This window comes from Cryptotermes secundus, unplaced genomic scaffold (assembly GCF_002891405.2).
Source record: "Cryptotermes secundus unplaced genomic scaffold, Csec_1.0 scaffold976, whole genome shotgun sequence".
Lineage (NCBI taxonomy): Eukaryota > Metazoa > Arthropoda > Insecta > Blattodea > Kalotermitidae > Cryptotermes > Cryptotermes secundus.
This window is the reverse complement of record NW_019734370.1, coordinates 587,755-607,308: the sequence shown is the minus strand read 5'-3', so window position 1 is coordinate 607,308 and position 19,554 is coordinate 587,755. Positions and strand designations below refer to the sequence as shown.

Genomic DNA, 19,554 nt, shown 5'->3' with positions numbered 1-19,554 from the left:
CTTTATTCGTCTGAGAACACATGTTTAACAAGGATCCACTTCCTCTGATACATGTAATATACCATAAATCTTCCAAAAAGTGTTCCATCAGTGCACACTCTGATTTAGATTGTAGTGTTCTGCCTTACAGTGCTGCGTGGTAAGAAGCTGCCAGTGCTCTGCTTTCCCAACTTGACTTACTTCTGCATTGAAGATGGAGGCAGAATGTTTCCCAAAAACACTGGTACCAACTTACCAGACTACGCAGCGTCACACCCAAGAATACCACAATCTGAATTGAGGACCTCACATTGCACTGTCTCCTCCTAAGAGGTTTACAGGGTTATAACTTCATACTATTGAAGACAGAATTAAAAAATATCAAAAAGCAGTACTGAAAAAGATAGGTTGTGCATATGAAGTTTCATTGAGTACTTGTGTCAGGGAAAGAATGAACACAGATTCTCCCCTACATGTCCCTGTAGCAGATGCTTCCATCATCCAACTCCCAAAAGTTGTCACTTTTATTCTGGCCTGGTCTGTCATGAATTTCCACTGACAAATCATGTTATTTTATTAAGAAATTATATTATTTACTATATTTTATGAAGGTCAATGTAAATACTGATTACAACAATAATGAAATATATGACTGCCTTCTCTGTAGTGAGGTGACTGATCTGCTGACAGAAAGGAGATATGCAGTGTACACAGGGTGGGGGAGCAGGCAGTTGAATGTAATACAGCTCCCCACACCATCAGTCATGTATTCCTTCTTTCCTTGATCCATGAATGGGGTGAGGTGTTGGTAACACTGGACCACTGTGATATTATAAAATGGGAAGGTTGTAATTTAATTCCACACTGCAAGAATACAGAAAAACATGACAAATTCAATTAATAAATTGAGTACTGACCACTAAATATACGTATGGTATGTTGAATCCGATGCTAGTGCAGAAGTTGGACACAGTGAAGAGAATAAATATGGGATCTTTGAGGAGAGAGAAGTCCAACATTTCTGTAAGTGTATCTCTAGTTTCTTTTGAGCAAGGCATGCAGCCACATATCGTAATTCTGTCATCATCTTCTGGCCTCTGTTTCACGCCCTTAATGCCATTCTGTTCCATTAATTGATGGGACTCTTCTGTATGCTTCATGTCCTGATGTAGCCATGGGTTAGACCTGCAATAGAGTGAATTTACACAGTAATATGTGGATAACATTTAATTACAAGCTAACAGGGACTGAGCAGGCAGCTGGAAGAGGTAACCATACTCTGGCCAGTCTAGATCAGCGGTGCTCTCTGATAACGTTTAATTATAAATTATATATCAGTAATATCATCATTTAAACTTGAATGATTTTGCTTTTCAATTTTTGAAAAATATAAACATTTTGTATATGCTTATATAAATAGTTAGCTAGTTATTAGAGAGAGTGGGTTTCCCCATGCACTTAGACCTGTAGTGGTCCATTGTGCTTCCCTCTATGATTTCTACCAGCCTCTATATCCTGCCGGTATTGGTGCTTACCATCAGTCCCGGCCAGCCAGCGAGACCGGCTCTACTGGCTGAGAAGTATCTATAATGCTTCCCCCATCTACCGAAGGTATTAGTGACTGCTGTCGGGCGGCAAACGTCCGAAATTTTGCTCAGTGACCTCCTTTGGAGGTATGAGGTTCTTTTACGTGCCGTAAAGCTACAACACAGGACCCACGGCTTAAAGTCCATCCTGGAGGACTTGTTCCCTGAATTTTTCTGCCCTTAAAAATTCGACGACCTCCGCCGGGTATTTGAACCTGCGTACTACGAGTCATGAGGTGGGAACGTTACCTCTAGGCTACGGAGGCCGCTTGCTTATATAAATAACATAACTGATAACTTCAATCTAATACACATATTTTGCATAAAATGTTAATTATGCCGAAACTTAAGTTTTATTATTTATTGCTATTATAACAAATCTCAGACATGACCTGTATGACATCAAAAATTAATTCACAAGTTTGCTCTTTTATGCCTTTCATACTATTATCTCCTTTCTTCCTTTCATGTTCCATCCATTAGTCCACCTCGGCATCATTTCCTTCCCCATACCCCACCTCGGCATCGTTATGAAATCTTAAGTTTTCCCTTCTTTTCTGACAGCATTAATTACTATTTATATATACTTGTATATAAACTACAGAGCTTCCAGGACAACTTAGAAATATTCAAAATACTAGATTCCTTCAAAATGGAGGGACATGATAGTAGAATGATATATTAACATGACAGCAGCAAAATTAGTACAACCATTATATAAAGCATCTTCCAATATGAAAATAGGGGATATTAATTCTGTATTGCATACTTCTTCTTTCTGAACATTTAAATTTTTCTCATTAAACAAAAAATGTAACTGACTATTCTCAGATTGTAGTCTTCTGGGTTATGAAATTTCATGGTCCAGTGGGTGGGTACCAGCACATGTCCAGAGTTGACAGTAAGTTCCTCCTAAACTCTGATATCCACCACACTGTGCCACAACCCAGAACACTGCAGTCTATAAAAACCTGATGACAAAAGTGGATACATGCTCATGTCTGATATATCAAGTATCTAACTCCAATATGCAACCAAACATATCAAACATGAAGAAGTAATAAACATTATGGAAGCATAAGTAACAATGTTAAATTGAACACCCCAGAGTTAGGATATGTAGAAAATAAGGCTGGTAAGTACATGCATGTTTTACACACTGTACATCACACACTCATGTCTTGCATGCCACCAATGGCTTACCCAAGCCTGTCTGTGTGGCATTCAACCTTCTTTGAGGAATGGGAAGACACAAGTGGCCCTTGCTTAAATAATCTGCTGCATCCAGGTCTCAAACCCAAGACTCTGAAGTTTGTATGACCTGGCCACGTACAGCTTCTCCTTCTTTTCCTCCTCCAAGAAAAATAAAATAGAAATGGAAAAAAGCAATGGAAGAGTAGGAAGAGAAAAGGATATTAAGATTACGGTCTTCCATGATGTGAGCTTATGTAGTCTGATGGGTATCATCAGAAATTTTGGAGGAGGCTGCTCCTTCCTTTTTCAAGGTAGAAGAGTAAATTCGAGTGTGGGAGCCAGTTTGAATGCCTCAGTGTGTGGAGAGCTCAAGAGAAATTTTGAGGTGCTTGTAGGTAATGAAAATTAGCAATGACAAGAAAATACCAAATGCCATTTTGAATGTCTACAGTATAACATATATAAAAATATAACTGTTCTGTTGGTTTCTGTCTGTTTCCCATTTTCTACCACCAACCTGATAGAAAGAATACAAAGGCATTACAAAATTTTCTTTGTATGCTTTCCAGTACATACAGTGGCCACAGATATTAGAGAAATGTGCAAGCAAAGTGGTAGAGTTTTTGGATGTAATTTGAATCATGAGTCCAAATTTTTTGTTTTAAATTGTTAGTAAATTCTAATTTCTTAATGTGAGAACTATTCCTTCCTTGAAGCCTTGGCTACTCTGTGTTGTGATACTAACAAGGAAAGCGGCCATATTACAGGGTAAGAATTGGTACTTCTGCCTGTAAGTAAAGCCATCCCTGTAACAGGCCGTGAAGACCCATAGGGTTGTGAGACGTTGAGGGTCCCACATTATCTAGACAATCGGCTCAAAGATGGCGGTAAGGTTGTCAGCCTTGCTTTACTCCCCAGAAAAATTATTTGATTAATTCCTGGTACTCATTTCTGTTAGAGGCTGAGTTGACCCCAGGGCCATAGTGCGGCCAGAAGGATTAGGTCAATTGAAAAAAATCAAATGACCTCATCAGGACTTCAACCCGGAACCTTCCAGTTTGTACAATAGTGCCCCCACTTCTGCCTGTACAACACATAAGTTTACCTGTGATATGGAATGCTGTGTAGACTTCCACGGTAGAAGATATCCCTCCTGTACATGACGCCACTTGACTTTCGTAGACTTTGGCTTCCAAACGTAAGTTTGAAACTGGGATCAGCTGCTGAAGATGAGCTCATAAGCAAAACAGGTTGACTCAGTGCCAGTCTGGCAATGTCTGACTTCACATTGTGTGACTTGCCATGGACTTTAGCAGTGTGAGCCACTGTGAAGTGCCCGATGCTCACAGGCCGATGCAAGGGGTTCCCATCAGTTTTTAAGTTGGACTTGGAAATTATCTGGTTCAGGTCTCTCTCAGAGTTATTCTTCTTGGCCAGTGGACCGACAGTGGCAGAGCTGATATGAGGGGTTACCCTACCAGAAGATGCTTTCCCACTGACAGGTTTGTCCTCCCTGTGGTCTGGCACCGGCCTGAACAGAGCACCCAGGATTATACAGTTGAGCACAATAGCTGCAATGATTAGCAAGGCACCACGCCACCCATACTCTGTGACAAGGTGCTCAGTGAGGGGCGCAAATATGAAGGTTCCAAGCCCAGAACCGCAAACCGCAATTCCAGTTGCAAGGGAACGATATTTCTCGAAGTAACAAGTTACGCTAACGATGGCTGGCAGGTAGATGAGACCGAAACCAAAGCCTGGAACAAAATATTAATTTTCAACATTAAGAGAATACTGAAGTGGCATAACTAGTGCTCAAAGTAACCAAAAGTAAATAACTGACTTCAGAATAAATGGAATTCTTGAGTAGATACTTAATCAATAAACTGTGTGATATCAACTTCTTCAGAGTGATCCTGTCTCACACATTTTATCAGCTTATTGACTGCTGTCCCATCTGTGTGACTGTGTGACACGTAACGTCATCCTGCTGTATCCACCTGTCTCCTCCTTGAAGTTCCAGTAAGGAACACAACTTCAGATGTATGGATTGGTATGCTTCAGCATCAAACACCATGGCAAAGTGGACAACATCCCTGTTTCTTTTTCAGTATGTCCTGGGTTCAAATTTGGGCCCAAAGCCCGCTATACTGACTGGGATATTTCATGGTTTACCTCAAGTGGACAACATCCCTGCTTCTTTTTCAGTATGTCCTGGGTTCACATTTGGGCCCAAAAACCAGATATCCTGACTGGGATATTTCATGGTTTTTCTCAATCCCTCCATGACACTACTGCTCCCTTCCACATACTTATCAGTCATTCTGCCTACACTATAGAGCCTGAGCTACTGACAGAAACATGCAATAAACCATAAATAAAACATACATATTTTTCAATGCTGATGTTTCTTCCAAAAATAGCTGTTGTAGAATTCTCAGTGTTTCGTGCTTGGTTAAGGTTCAGAATGGATCATTCTGTATATTTACCTGCTCCCAGTCCGATAGTGAAGTACAGTGTGATAACATTCTCTGCAAAGACACTAAGCACCAAGCACACAAAGGCGAGGACTGCCCCTGCAATGGTCACTGCCCGACAGCCATATTTGTTCACAAACGAACTGGAGATTGGACCTGCACAACAAGTCACACATGAACACTAATCATAAAAGACTGCATCATTTAGAAAAACTATTCACATCCCTTACCCAACAATAGGTGGAGGAAAAAATTAATGTCTTCTGGGGTTTGACGTCGTAAAGCCTTGTAGATATATAAAAAGAGTTTCTAAGGTACCTGATGCTTCTATTTCTACCCTGAAGATGGATGCAGCAGGCTCCTCCAAAACGGTGCAAACTATCTACACATAAGATGGGAGGTTAAGATTTATTCATTTGCTAACTTAGATTCAAAATTTCAGTGATTGAACATATATTTAATATTGAAGTTAAAATGTGTGGATGTTTACCTTGAAGTCTACCATACGCTTCAGAGGTTGGCTGGACACGTAAATAATTCTATCTATGAGTCTGTAAGCTATGTGCTGGGAACCCAACTTTAAACGAAATCATTTTGAAGAGTGCTGTATTCTGTCTAGTGACACCGTGTGCTTAGACAAAAGTTCGTCAGAGTTTCAGAGGAATGTATTGCTTTCGAAACGTCGGTGGACTTATACGGATTACGCCTCAAATGCAACACACAAATAATATTCTAAGCTCTAATATTGGATATTATCCACCGTTTGGGCATTACACAAAAATGGGATGTGTATAAAACCGTTGGATGACTACATGCCAGTGCGTCTAGGAGTGGAAGGAATCATTCGTTGATTTACTAACAAGGCGGAGATGATGGTACTAAGCTTGACTGTTGGCCAATGCTGTTTCGAGGTAACATGGCTTGTAAAATTGCGGCTGGACTGTAAACACTGGTGGGCTGTTAGGTGCCCTCAGATTCTGAAGTGTTATATTTAGCTGTGTCTCAAGGACTCTGCATGCCCCCCCCCCCACAATTACAGTCACCGTGGCCACATTCTCGTCACATCGAAAGACGTGAAATGTTGAGGGGACAAACGTCTGGAGAGCCACTGAGAATAGTTCGAGGTTTATCCTTTAGAGCGCAGTGCTAACTATATTCACCACATTAAAAACTCTGCACTCTGCCCACGCAGTGTATTTATGGGGTTCGTATGATTCTCAGAACAAACAGCGATTAGTTCCCTAAACAGCATTAACCGGTTGGGCTTTGTAGCGGAGACGTAATGTGTTTCCTGTGAGGTCCGAACTCTATTCTTATATACTGTTTACCTAAATCTATACCTTAATACCCCGCGTGGAGGCGGGTTCGAATACCTCCACCGTAGCCCTGCGAGTCGTAGGAGGCGACGAAAAGGGAACCCGGTGCCTGGGGGCACAACTGGGCCACCCTGTTCTTGGGGAATATAAATACGGGGGGATCTGTTCTTCCCGCAGGACTCGGGTCCGAGAATGACTGCGCTGGCGAGGACCAGCAGCAACTGTAAACAACAACCCCGTCCTCTCGTCATACAGGGCGCTGAACATCCTGAGAAACCTGCAACTGTCTGACAGTAATAGAAATCTGGTGTTGGGCCCCAGATGGGTGCTTGACATCAAAGACACACTGACCGACTGACCGTCGGTCGTAACGAAACTTTGTCTCTGACTTTGGCTTTACCTTCTTCAGTTACCAACGCTTTACCGACACTCAAAAGTACTTCGACCAGGAGGACTAGCGGACATTGCCTCGAAATCTGCCCCCTCCAAAAAAATAAAAGTATCTCTTACTACTCCATCCCTCCCCCACTTCCGCTTCTCTCTTCCGGCCTCGCGTTTTTTTTCTTCAGCTGCGGATGGACTAAGCCCTCTGACCCGTCACGACTGAGAATTCCTTCTTCTTTTGTTCATTTCACGCCGCTGCGCGTATCTGATTATGTAGCGTCAAGTGTTAGGATGACTGGTGAATAATAAACTGGAAAGGATTTGTAAAGAGACGGTCGTGGCCTAACTGAAGGTATTGTACATTTTGGGGGCTCGAAAACTCAGCCAAGATACACTTTGCCCCGCTCCGATTTGAACCCAGTACTTCCCGAATGCACACCTAGAGCGTTACTGCTATGCCAGCCGGCCGGGTAAAAATTATTTCTGAAATAATGACTCCATTACATATTGGCTGGATCCCGTGGGCAAGGGATCGACCAGTCAAAAAACATCTTGCTACACAGGGCAAAACAATAGATAAAAAGCTCCAAGTGGAACACAATGCAGCACACAAATGCCATGTTCCTGTCACGTGTGGGTCTGTCTGGTGCCGAAGCATGGGCGCCGACAAAGAATGGGGGGGGGAAGCCAGTCGTCTACCCTCTCCCCTGGATATCTGAAGGAATGGAAACTAAAGGAAAGAGGAAATATACTAAATAAAAACAAAGAATAACTCCGTGGCCTGTAGTACGCAAGCGAACTATATCGACCGAGCGACCGCCGCTTGTCGACGAAGTTAGTACCAAATTTAGAGAATAGAGGATGTCGCGTGATCAGCGCAACGGATCCTCACGGCCGTTAATCTCGGTTTCCTAGACCGGAGCCGCTATTTCCTTGAAATAGTTCCTCAATTATCCTCACGAGGCTGAGTGGACCCCGTTCTAGACCCATAACTTCTCAGAAAATCTGGTAGCGCCGCATATCGAACTCGCGACCTCTGGATCTGTAGCCAGTAACTCTGACCACTAGACCACAGAGGCATAGCAATAATAAAAAATACAAGCCCTTAAAAATATTTTCTCTAATAAGCAACCTAGGAAACAAAGGTAAAATGTTCCTTTTCTTAATTAATACCACGCCGTGAAGACGCACGGGGAACAGGAATATGGTCCAATACTTGACCTTTGCACTAGATGACGGTAAGTGGTGGGCTTCACGCCTCGGTCGCTTTACCCCCAGAGAAAGATCCCCCGGTACACATCCACTAAGAGGGTGGACTCTGTGGAGAGCAGAAAAATCCCTTGCTCTTATCGGGAATAGAACACAGATCGCCCATCCAGCAGTCTGTCACTATACCGGCTCATGAGTAATCTAGGGCGATCAGTAAAAATATTCTTACGTCCCACTTGACCAGACCCGTGATCGAACCCGGGCCGCCGCGATGGGAAGCCAGCGACTAACCGCTTGAGCTGTGGCGCGGCCCTTAGGCTTACGGCACTCACCCAGCGTCAGCTTGTGACGTTCTCGCTTCCGGAAGTGCCGGGTTCGTATTTCCATCTACAAACCGCCTATCCTCAGTTTTCGTGGTTTTCTTCGATCCCACTGGACAAATTTTGCCACCATACCTCAAAATAAACCACGGCCGCTTCCTTTCGCATTCGACACTGTGTAATCTGAGCTATCGGCAGCGTCGTTAAATGAATTACAAACGAACAGAATCACATGTCTTGTGTGACACAGTTCCGTGTCATATGACGTCACACATTGCTTACGTAGGCTGTTTCACACTTCATGGGTAAAAAGTAAAGATAATTTCGTCTCTGCTTCTTTACGCAGCCTGGCGTGAAGATGTATGGGGGAGTGGAGGTATAGCTCAACATTTAACCTCAGCACTAGATGTTCCACGCCACGGCCGATTTATCCCCGGTCCCCACTGGAAAGAAGGTTGGGAGCCCTCAGAGCCGATAGAGAGGCTGTACCCTGTTCGCTGTGTCGGAGTCATCCAGGCTCGTCCACCTTCCTTCTGTCCATGCTTTGTAATTAAAATGGGGCTTTACAACTGCGCTAGGAATTTAGGAAGGGACATTTACGTGGACTTGAATGGGAAAGCTGCGGCCACGCAAACGTCCCCTGCCACCCCCCACCCCCCACCACGAAACCAACCGAAGTGAATAGGAAGATAATGACCGAGGTGCAGACAGGAACTTTGCAGGCTGCCTAACCCATTTCCGGAACAGGATCTAAGGGGCGCCAGCGTTTCGTTATTTCGCCGCTGGGAGCGTGTCATCTCAGTCAGCACAGTGACTAGACAATGGGATACGGCATTACATCCTTGGCAGGGGCAACACGTATCCTTGTTTTCCTCAGAGCGCAGACCGACTGTGGGCTTCACACAGCCTATGTAATGGATATTCTAAGGGGGGTAAAACGGCCGGGGCGTGAAGCTCACCGCTCATCTCCATCTCGTAACGGAGCTAAGAGAGCGTGAATCTCCACTCCCCACGCATCTTCAAGAACTATCGGTATTTAACAAAGCACAAGGAAAAATTTGCCTCTGTATGACCTCCCAGTTCACATGTCTTTGGGTGCGGATGTACTGCCACACGTAGCTGCATTACTAAGTTCCCGTAATGAACATCCAAATTCCTACTGTGGTATTCTGGTGATTACCGACGTTTCGGAGGTACTTGTTGCCTCCATTATAACTTCGACAATTAAAATGCAGGCACTATGTTCCTGCTAAACACTGATAATTACCTACCAGACTACACGGTAGCATGACTATCAAAATAATAGTGTTACGAGTCCGAAGTGACTCTCAACCGAAGTCTGGACTGGATATTGATGTACTGACCACTTACACACACAACTCGGAACTACAAGTAAATACAGCGGCACCGCTAATCTCCACAATTCTCAAATCACCACAGTACCCGCTAAGTCTTTTGTGGCTTGCCGTTGCCTGGCAACGGTTTTTAACACTGGAGATTCTACAGCTTCACGCACTCAGTTTCACTCTGAACTGCTGCTCCCTTCCAACTGACTCTTTTCCTCATAGACTCTCGTACAGAACCGACTCGGGTGCCTCAGTTGTCTTCCTTTGCACGGACCGAGTAGAAAACACCGTTTCCAACAGTACCTTTATTGTTGCATGAGTATCCGTTGCTGCGGGAACATGTTTGTCAGTTATAGATCAGAGAGAGAGATAACAGAAGGTTTAGAAGACAAACAGGATTTGATCCTGTGGACAAGAATCACGTAATTCGAGTTCAGTTAAGGGCTGTTGTGTATGCGGCGGTGAACCTTTTGATTAGCTTCCGACAATTTCTCAACGGGCTGCGGGACCATCAGCTTCTCAAGGATGCTGGTGTATTCAGTTCGAAGTAAATTGAGTGAATGATGCAACACCGCCGACAAGATAAACTTGTGCCTGCAGTCAAAGCTCAGGTGAGCAAAATCAATAGCATCTTGCATCGGAACACAATGCTATTAGCGGCAGACTGCAGCTCAGAAGGCGGGGTCCGAGAATGCGATAAGCAGCGATGCGGGAAGTTCGTTTAAGCCGTATTCAGAGATTAGTTCGTACCTCACAGGAAACACGCTGTGTCCACGGCAGGAAGACTAATCAGTCAACGTTGTTTAAGGAAAATATCGCTGCACAGCCTGAGAATAACAGGAAACACATAAATGCAGTTTGTTTCTCACACAGAGCACTGCGTTTCCAACATAAAGCCCACACGGCTATTGCTCTTCCGGGAATTCATCGCTGTTTTGAATTTGAATCTGAATTTATTTACGTTCCGAAAATCCAAGTAGAGATTGACACCACAGCATATGGAACAAGTCAAGTAGAATGTAAGTTCTGAGGTTTTCACGGCGATGACTATGAAGAAAGTCGTCTTCTGGGATCTGGCGCCGTGTATTCTTGGTTTTAACCGACGTTTCGGAGGAACTACTGCAGCTACTGCTCTCTGTATTCGCAACGCAATTCAACTGCCCTGAAGATGGAGGCGATATGTTCCTCCGAAACGTCGGTTAAAACCAAGAATACACGGCGCCAGATCCCAGAAGACGACTTTCTTCGAAGTCAAGTAGAAATTCATAATATATGTGTGTGTGTATATATATACAATAATAGTTTTGCTTGAAAAGTCAATAAGATTATAATACAGTATTAATACTACCATGCTAACTGGATACATAGGGGCCCGCCGTAGCGTAGTTGGTTGAGGCACTATACTACAAGCGGCCGGCGTCGTAAGGCTGACAACCTCAGTGCCATCTGTGAGCCGACTGTATAGAGAAACTGTGGGAGCCTCGACGTCTCACAGCCCTATGGGCCTTCACGGCCTGTTACAGGGATAGCTTTCCCAGTTTTGCTTTTTCAATTGGATACATGCAGCACAGGCTGCTAATAAGCAAAATGATACAGTAACATGCTTGGGGATACAGTTTAGCTGACTGAGGGAAGCTACTGAACACTTTGATGCCGAAGGGGTGAACTCCTTTATGATATAGCGAGATTTGTTGAATGCTGGTGGAAGTTGAGTTTCCTTTGAGAACCATGAGGAACGCGTGGGCAGTGGGCGGTAAGGTAAACGTAAGGTTGTCCCTGAGCTTAGCTCATTAAGCACTACGGCATGAAGGCGTATGGCGGAGTGGATGTACAGAGCCACATTTTATTGACCTTGGCACTAGTAGGACGTGAGTGGTCACCTCCACGTCCCGGTCACTTTACCCTTGGGGAAAGAGCCCCCGGTACCCATTGGCTGGGAGGCTGGGTGGGTCCCAGAGCTGGTCTGGACGATTTGGAGAAAAGATAAATTCTTGACCCTACCGCGGCTCGAACTCCGACCCCTAGCTCGTCAAGCCCGTAGCCAGTCGCTATACCATCTTTACTTGTGGCATCCTGTTTCATAGTGTACATAAAAATGTTTATATCATATTTCAGTCAACACAAGAATTTATAAAACACAGATGACCTATTTACATGAAGGTCGTCTCTCCGAGGCACAACACGTTTCGACCCCTAAAGTGTCATCATCAGGTGCTGAGTCATCTAAGTGTTGAACTTGTACCTAAAGGTATTAGGGGTCGAAACTTGTTGTGCCTCGTAGAGACGACCTTCACGTAAATAGGTCATCTGTGTTTTATAAATTCTTGTGTTGACTGAAATGTGATATAAACATTTTTACTGCAACAGGTGGTACCTCTAAGAGACATGACTGACCTGAACACAGCGTCACTCCTACAAGGATGGACGCAATCCAAGCCGTAGCACCCTTCCCTTCGTTGAAGTAATGGAGGAACGTCAAGTAGAAGACGCCGAACGAATACGTCACGCCGTCAGCTGAAAGAAACAAATCAGCGCTTCGTAAATACGGACAACAGCAATGCGCAAGAGAGCACTCACAGGGGCACATGAACTTCATTATTCATTAACTGTTCACCACGCAACAACAACTAAAAACATTTATTGAGCATTTGACATTAGAGAGACTTGATCAACTTAGTCTGTCGCCACCTGCTCACGCAGGTTCCTCTCTCGCGGATTTTTATACCCTGAAGACAGAGGCGATACATTCCTCCGAAACGACGATTTGCACAATATCTACACGACGCCACATCCCAGAAAACGGCATTCCTCGTGATCGAAACTGCTTATACTTTCCAATCTTTTTTTTTATTGCTAGTGGGGTGGGACTAAGTCCCTTGTACTGCGGCCACTTCTGGCCTACTGTACCAGCCCCAGATGATATGTGAGGGTGATTGTGGAGCAACTGGTGGAATGAAGATCGGCAGGGGAAACCGAAGTACTCGGACAAAATCTGCCCCAGCGCCACTTTGTCCACCACAAATCCCACTTGACCAGATCCGGGCTCGAACCCGGGCTGTCGCGGCTGGAAGCCAGCGACTAATCGCTTGAACTATGGCGCGGCCCTAAGTCAGACAGTAACAACAGACACTCTATATCAGGGACGGCCGAACTTTACGCGTACAGCTGAAGGGCCGGATTATCTGTTGCAAGTGATCCGGCGGGGCCGAAAGGGTATCAAAGAAATATTTTTAAATTACTATTAATTAGCAGGAGAATATTTGGACCGAAAAGAGATGAAGTGACAGGAGGTTGGAGAAAACTGCATAATGAGGAGCTTCATAACTTGTACTCTTCTCAAAGCATAATTAGAATGATCAAGTCAAGGAGGATGAGGTTGGCAGGTCATGTAGAACGAATGGGGGAGAAGAGAAATGCATATAGGATATTGGTGGGAAAGCCAGAAGGAAAGAGACCACTGGGAAGACCAAAGCGCAGGGTGGACAATATTAAAATTCATCTTAGAGAGATATGATGGGATGGTTTGGATTGGATTGATCTGGCTCTGGATAGGAACCAGTGGAGGGCTCTTGTGAACACGGTAATGAACCTTCGGGTTCCATAAAATGGTGGGAAATTCTTGAGTAGCTGCACAATTGGCGGTTTCTCAAGAAGGGCTCATCTCCATGAGTGAGTGATTACTAAGCGGGGGACAATATATTTACTGCTGCATAGACCATCTGTTCCTGGGAAAATTACGTTATAGCATTGGTTAGGAAATGTTTAAGATTTCTGATATAAATTAAAAATAATATTATAGGCAAATCTTCGTAATAGCTTCGAGGACCGATTTTCACGGGCTAAATCAGACCCATTGGCGCTGGTTTGCTTACCCCTGTTTCATATGAAGCCGTATTTGCACTTCTGCGTTCCTTTCGAGCATAAATCGGTAGACAGCAGGGAAAAATGTTTCGAACAAAACATGCAGAGGAACATGAAACACGCATTTCATGTTCTATACAACTTTTCTGTTAGCCTTTGCGCTCTTAGAGACAAACAAACAAACAAACGGAAGTGATCGCAACAGAACGGCTACTTTGTGCGCACGTCGCCTGTCCTGTGCGAGGCGACAACTGGGCCTTGCCGCAGGCCTGTTTATGACAGAGCCGTTGGCCTTATGTTTCCATGTTCAGAGAATGAGTAAGCGGAATTGAGCTGTTGCGCAAGACGGCCGCCAGTGACCTCCTGACTTAAAGTTAGCACAGCAAACAGCACTTTATTGTATCCTTTACACACAAAAGCAGCTGTTCCTTGCGGGATAATTACAGGCAGTAATCGCGCATAAATGTCTTATCACATAACAGTTTGTATGCGCACTCTGCACACAAAGAGAACGACATGAAAGTAAAAAAGAGAGATCATTAATACCAACCTGTACAAAGACCGCACGTGTGGAAACACACGTGCGGTACGGATTGCAATTTTCCAGTCTTGTTTGCTTCTTAGTCACAATTTTAGTGTTCATAGGAAGTCCTCTCTAGAACGTAATATTTTGTCTCGGGTTTGTCTGTGCTGTATATTTATTTACTGCAACGTTGCAGCTCGAGTTGCACGGCCAAATGTTAAGGGCCGCCACTGCTAGCTGTATCCACAATAATACAGAATCAATAACTCAACATCGCTGTATATCAAGGCAGCGATGTTTCGCCCTCTCTGTCCAGAGGGCAACGGTTTGCATTAACATGAATGTTTCTGTATCCCGTCCAAAGTTCATTTGCTGAAGGATACTAAATTTAACTTGGCAGCAGATAGATCCAAGCTCTCGTCCGCACGGCCGTACAACCGCTTGCTCAGTGCAGAAACTGGGATCCAAACACTCTGTGCTCCTTGCACGTGCGTTCAGGCCATAGGACGCTCTGTGCTCCATGCACGTGCGTTCAGGCCACAGGGCGCTCTGTGCTCCTTACACGTGCGTTCAGACCATAGGACGCTCTGTGCTCCTTACACGTGCGTTCAGGCCACAGGGCGCTCTGTGCCCCTTACACGTGCGTTCAGGCCTCAGGGCGCTCTGTGCTCCTTACACGTGCGTTCAGGCCACAAGACGCTCTGTGCTCCTTGCACGTGCGTTCAGGCCATAGGACGCTCTGTGCTCCTTACACGTGCATTCAGGCCGCAGGGCGCTCTGCGCTCCTTACACGTGCGTTCAGGCCACAAGGCGCTCTGTGCTCCTTACACGTGCGTTCAGGCCACAAGGCGCTGTGCTCCTTACACGTGCGTTCAGGCCACAAGGCGCTCTGTGCTCTTTACACCTGCGTTCAGGCCACAGGGCGCTCTGTGCTCCTTACACGTGCGTTCAGGCCACAAGGCGCTCTGTGCTCCTTACACGTGCGTTCAGGCCACAGGGCGCTGTGTTACCACTGCCTGCCCGAAATATCTTTGTGCAGCCAACCAGTAGTTAGTTTCTTGGGGTGAGGTGAGACTGAGTCCACTTGGTACGTCGGCCTCTATTTGGCCTACTGTACCAGCCCCGGATGCAGATGATGAGTGTGGAGCAGTCGGTGGGATGAGAATTAGCAGCGGAAACCGAATTACTCGGAGAAAACCTGCCCAGTGCCACTTTGTCCACCACAAATCCCACATGCTCTGACCCGGGTTCGAATCCGGACGCCGCAGTGGGGAGGCAGCGACTAACCGTTTGGCCTTGCAGCCAACCTTACGGTACAGAAACCCTTTCTGTAAGCGCGTTATTTATCTGCACTTTCGGTATCGAGACTACGTGCGGTCGGATGGTAGGATAACTGATGGATTGAGAAGGATGTGGAAGGGACGAAAACCCTCTGTCAGGATAATCCGTGTCCTGGCCGAGATTCGAATCGAATACCTCCGAAATATAGGTCTACAGCTTTACTACCTGACCTGTGCGTTTGTCGAGATGTTGGGTGCGGCAGTTTCGGCTGCAAACATAAGCTGAAAATAAAACAATGACGACAACTCAGAAACGTCCTGTGTGGGGAGGTGAGTTGTCATGATGTCCGGCCAAGGACCTCGTCAACTTGTCAACGAACGAGTGATGTGTTTTGGAGAAGCAGATTCCTCGCTGGTGATTCCCGTAGCGTGAAAACGGAGACCAGACGGTTTTGAGGTTATATTTTCAGATTTCGCTGATGGGGGACGGAGAATCCGGAAGCCGTCGACTTTTGGGTTTGAGGTTCTCAAGTTGGTGAGTATACACAGTACGGTCTTCTGGGTTCTGACGACGTGTAGTTCGGAGACACCCCGAGGATTCGGAGGAACATATCGTCTCCATCTTCATGGTCGAAGAAAAGACAAAAGAAGAAACCAGAAGATGTAGGCAATAAGCTTACCTTCGGCTCCTGACGACAGAGGAGGTATACTGCTCCGAAACTTCGGCATACATCCAAACTAGACAGCATTACAAACTAGAAGACCGTAATCTCACATTTGGCCGCTTGTTTCTGGGCCGTACTGGAGATGTAAGAACCCCAATAACAAGCCAATCTCCCGATCTCTGAAGGATCCGGCTCTGTATCTGGGGGTCACTGGTTCGAATTTCAGCCCAGAGACCAGACATTCTCAAAACCTTTTCACTCATTCCAAAAAATTCCCAGAATATACTGCGGTATGTCTGCCGAAAGCCAGAATTGTGGAGCCCGCAGAGACATCCGTTGCTACGGAACGGCTCTACAAGCAATCCCGTTGCTAGGAAATGGCTCAGTAGTCGCCACATGATCGCCGCAAGACTCATGCATGCAATAACAGAAGAAATGTTGGAGGCGGTGCTTTCTGTGTGGTCCGTGCTGATGCTATATAACGAGAACCAGCTGTCAAGGCAACATCGGACAAGGTGAATCTCGACACAGGAAATACAAGTGGCTTAAACTTGGCGGCGGTCAAGCATACGACTGTTCAAGTGGCTAGACTGCCGTTGTAGCAGGAGCTACTAATGATGGGACATGAACTGCTGTGCTGAGCCTGGGTTGGCGAAGTCTTGAATATGTTGTATATACACACATATAACAACATGTAAAATATAAATTGTACATATTGACAACAGACTGCTGACTGCGACTGTCTCGTCAGAGAGGACGCCCCACATCAACAAGCCTGCAACTGCCATACACTAATAAAGATCTGGCCTTAAGCATCGGGTGGTTGCTTCATTCCAAGACAGGTTCGCCGACTAACCGTCAGTCGCAACATAACTTTGATTCTGACTCGTTTACAGGAGAGTCTTGAGACGGCAGTTAGAAGTGTATGAGGTTGGTGTGAGATGGCCGCCAGCCTGCGAGGACGTGAGCCCGGAAGCAGAGGAACGCCCACTGTTAGAAGCCGTTACCAAGCAGCGTAGTGAAGACCGTGACTGAGAACACTAGTGTATGTGTGACGGTGATCTGCAAAGTGTCGTCACGAGTTGTTTAAGGGTCAAATAAATCCGATTACCGATCCAAACCCCGTCTATAGTCACACTCGATCACGTGACAATACCTTAAATCAGCACACTCCTTGCAGATAATTATTCAGCAAACATTATACCGAAGAGGTTGATCTCGAGTTAACGTTCTACACTTCATTCAGGAGGTTCTCGGTTCGAATCTCAGTCGCGACACCGGATATCCTGAATGAATCCTTTCGTAACTCACATCCCCCCGGAATAAGAAGGGTAGTACCTAGATTTGGCCACGACCGCTTCCATTCAAATCCTGTCCAATTAAGAACACATTTGTACACCACGTGTGTAGTCTGGATGCGGACAAGGCCGAAACTAAATCACAACTCACTCGCCTTTACATAATGTGAGCTACTGTCAGTTTGCCAAATAATCCATAAATACATTAATTCTCTCTAGAATCTTACTGCAGGCTTCGCTCACCATATTTCGGGCAAACGAAACACCAAGCTGGGAAACTCTTTCTGAAAGCAGACAATAAACTGAATCTCAGCGACTGCTGAAGAGGCGTGTGTCCCAACACTTGCCAAATGACAATGCTCCCCGCTGCTGTCCTCTTACTTGTCTGTCTGACGTGAGACTCCAATCTGCTCCCTTATCTCTGCTTTACATACACTGAAGAAGTATCCTAATATCTTAAGACAAAGCTGGCGGTAATTCCACAACGCGTACGTTGGCGCTTGTCTGTATCTACAGGCGCCATCTTGTACGCGTTTCAGCTGTTCCCGCAAAATCGGGGTAGCGGGGAGCGCTGATTCATATGTTAACCTTTCTAAAGGTAAATTAAAGCTGTCTCCGTGCATAATTAAGCACTTCGCCATGAAGACGTATGGAGGAGTGGAGATACAGCTCCAGGTGAATGGACAGCTTCCCCCAGGGAAACAGATGGTAGGATATCAGATTAATTGGAAAGGGTTTGGAAAGAAGCGGACGAGACCTAATCGAGATATCCTGGAATTTGGCTAAATGAGCTGAGGAAAACCACGAAAACCTCGATCGGGCTAGGCGGTTTTTCGGCCGAGATTCGAACAGAGCACCTCCCGAATACAAGTCTAGAGCGATTAACTTAGACCACTTTTAGCAAGTGACACCCTGTAATCATGTAGAAGTTCCTCCGAAACGTCAGTGAACTTTGCCAGAATACACAGCGCGACATCCCCTTCGTAACCATCGCTGCGAGAGCCTCAGTGTCGGGCTCTTTCGCTTGAAGGCGGCTACCAAACTATACCATGTCACATCGCAGTAAATAGTAAACTTAACGTTCTACTTCTCCTAAGCGCACGTGTTGACTGCCTTAACCTGCTTATCTCTAAAGCGACAGAATCTTCCGGCTGTGGCGAAACACATCCCTCTGTACAGAGGAAAGGTCGATATTCTGGCAGGTCACATGATCGGTCATTCTAAGCAAAATATATATATATATATATGTCTTATTCCGAACTTTTTCCGAGACACAGCTATTTGACTGCACAGTTCCAAAATAGTTGACAATAAAGAGATATTACGTACTTTTCTAATACCGGTATTCATTGTTCAAGGGAAAAGTTCATACAGTTTACCTAGTGTAATACATTTTCGAAAATTCCAACGGCAACATCAATCAATCGTGTGAGGACGGCTTACGAATATCAGCATATTCGGCATTTGTGAAGATGTGGGGGCATCACAGCATTCCTACAGTGTTGCTATCAACAGTCACAACGGCCAACTGACGCTTCACACCGACTCACACGCTTTTGGCAGTGGCGCAGTACAGAAGCAGGGAAGGACAGCAGTGGGCACAAAATCCAAACTACTGTATAGTGAAATAGCTTACTTCGGAAACCGTTCGGAGTAGGGCACATGTACGTATACACTTTCTTGCTTAGAATTGCCGATACGACGTGCTATGACCTCCCAGGATATTGACTTTCCTCCTAGGATATTCTGTATCTGACATGGGAACATAATGGTGAAATGACCTTGGCTGGAGTTCGCCACAAAGACGTGGGGCGAGTCCTTGTAAGTCTTGCACACGAGCGATAGTCATACAGCACAAGAGATGGCGTTGCTAACGTTGATTATCTGCGATATTATGAGAAATACGTACATATATATCCTAAATGCAGTTTCGTGGTTAAATCTGTGTGTATTTACGTCCCATCACAGTGCATTACCTCGAACACTGAAAGATGCTCAGCTGGCAAATGCTACAGCTGTAGGATGAAGGCTGACTCATCTTTTGGCCGGTGGCCGAAGGCACACGCATATCAGCGTGGCCACTGCTAGTAACATACTCAGCTTGCTGCAGCTACTG

The 19,554-nt window shown here is 45.4% G+C and overlaps 1 protein-coding gene across 2 annotated transcripts in view; it reads right to left on the bottom strand.

Moving 5' to 3' along the window:
* The window catches only part of LOC111868935 (monocarboxylate transporter 12), a 37,039-nt gene that overhangs the window by 5,675 nt on the left and 11,810 nt on the right, over nucleotides 1-19,554 (bottom strand). Inside the window, exons 2-6 of one of the 2 annotated variants that reach the window (XM_023860060.2) lie at nucleotides 12,206-12,325; nucleotides 5,249-5,392; nucleotides 3,865-4,516; nucleotides 2,769-2,918; nucleotides 897-1,164 (exon numbers count right to left, since the gene is read on the bottom strand). In XM_023860060.2, the coding sequence (XP_023715828.1) occupies nucleotides 897-1,164; nucleotides 2,769-2,918; nucleotides 3,865-4,516; nucleotides 5,249-5,392; nucleotides 12,206-12,325 (1,334 nt within the window). The remainder of the gene's footprint in view (nucleotides 1-896; nucleotides 1,165-2,768; nucleotides 2,919-3,864; nucleotides 4,517-5,248; nucleotides 5,393-12,205; nucleotides 12,326-19,554) is intronic. The other variant, XM_023860061.2, reaches the window with a different exon arrangement.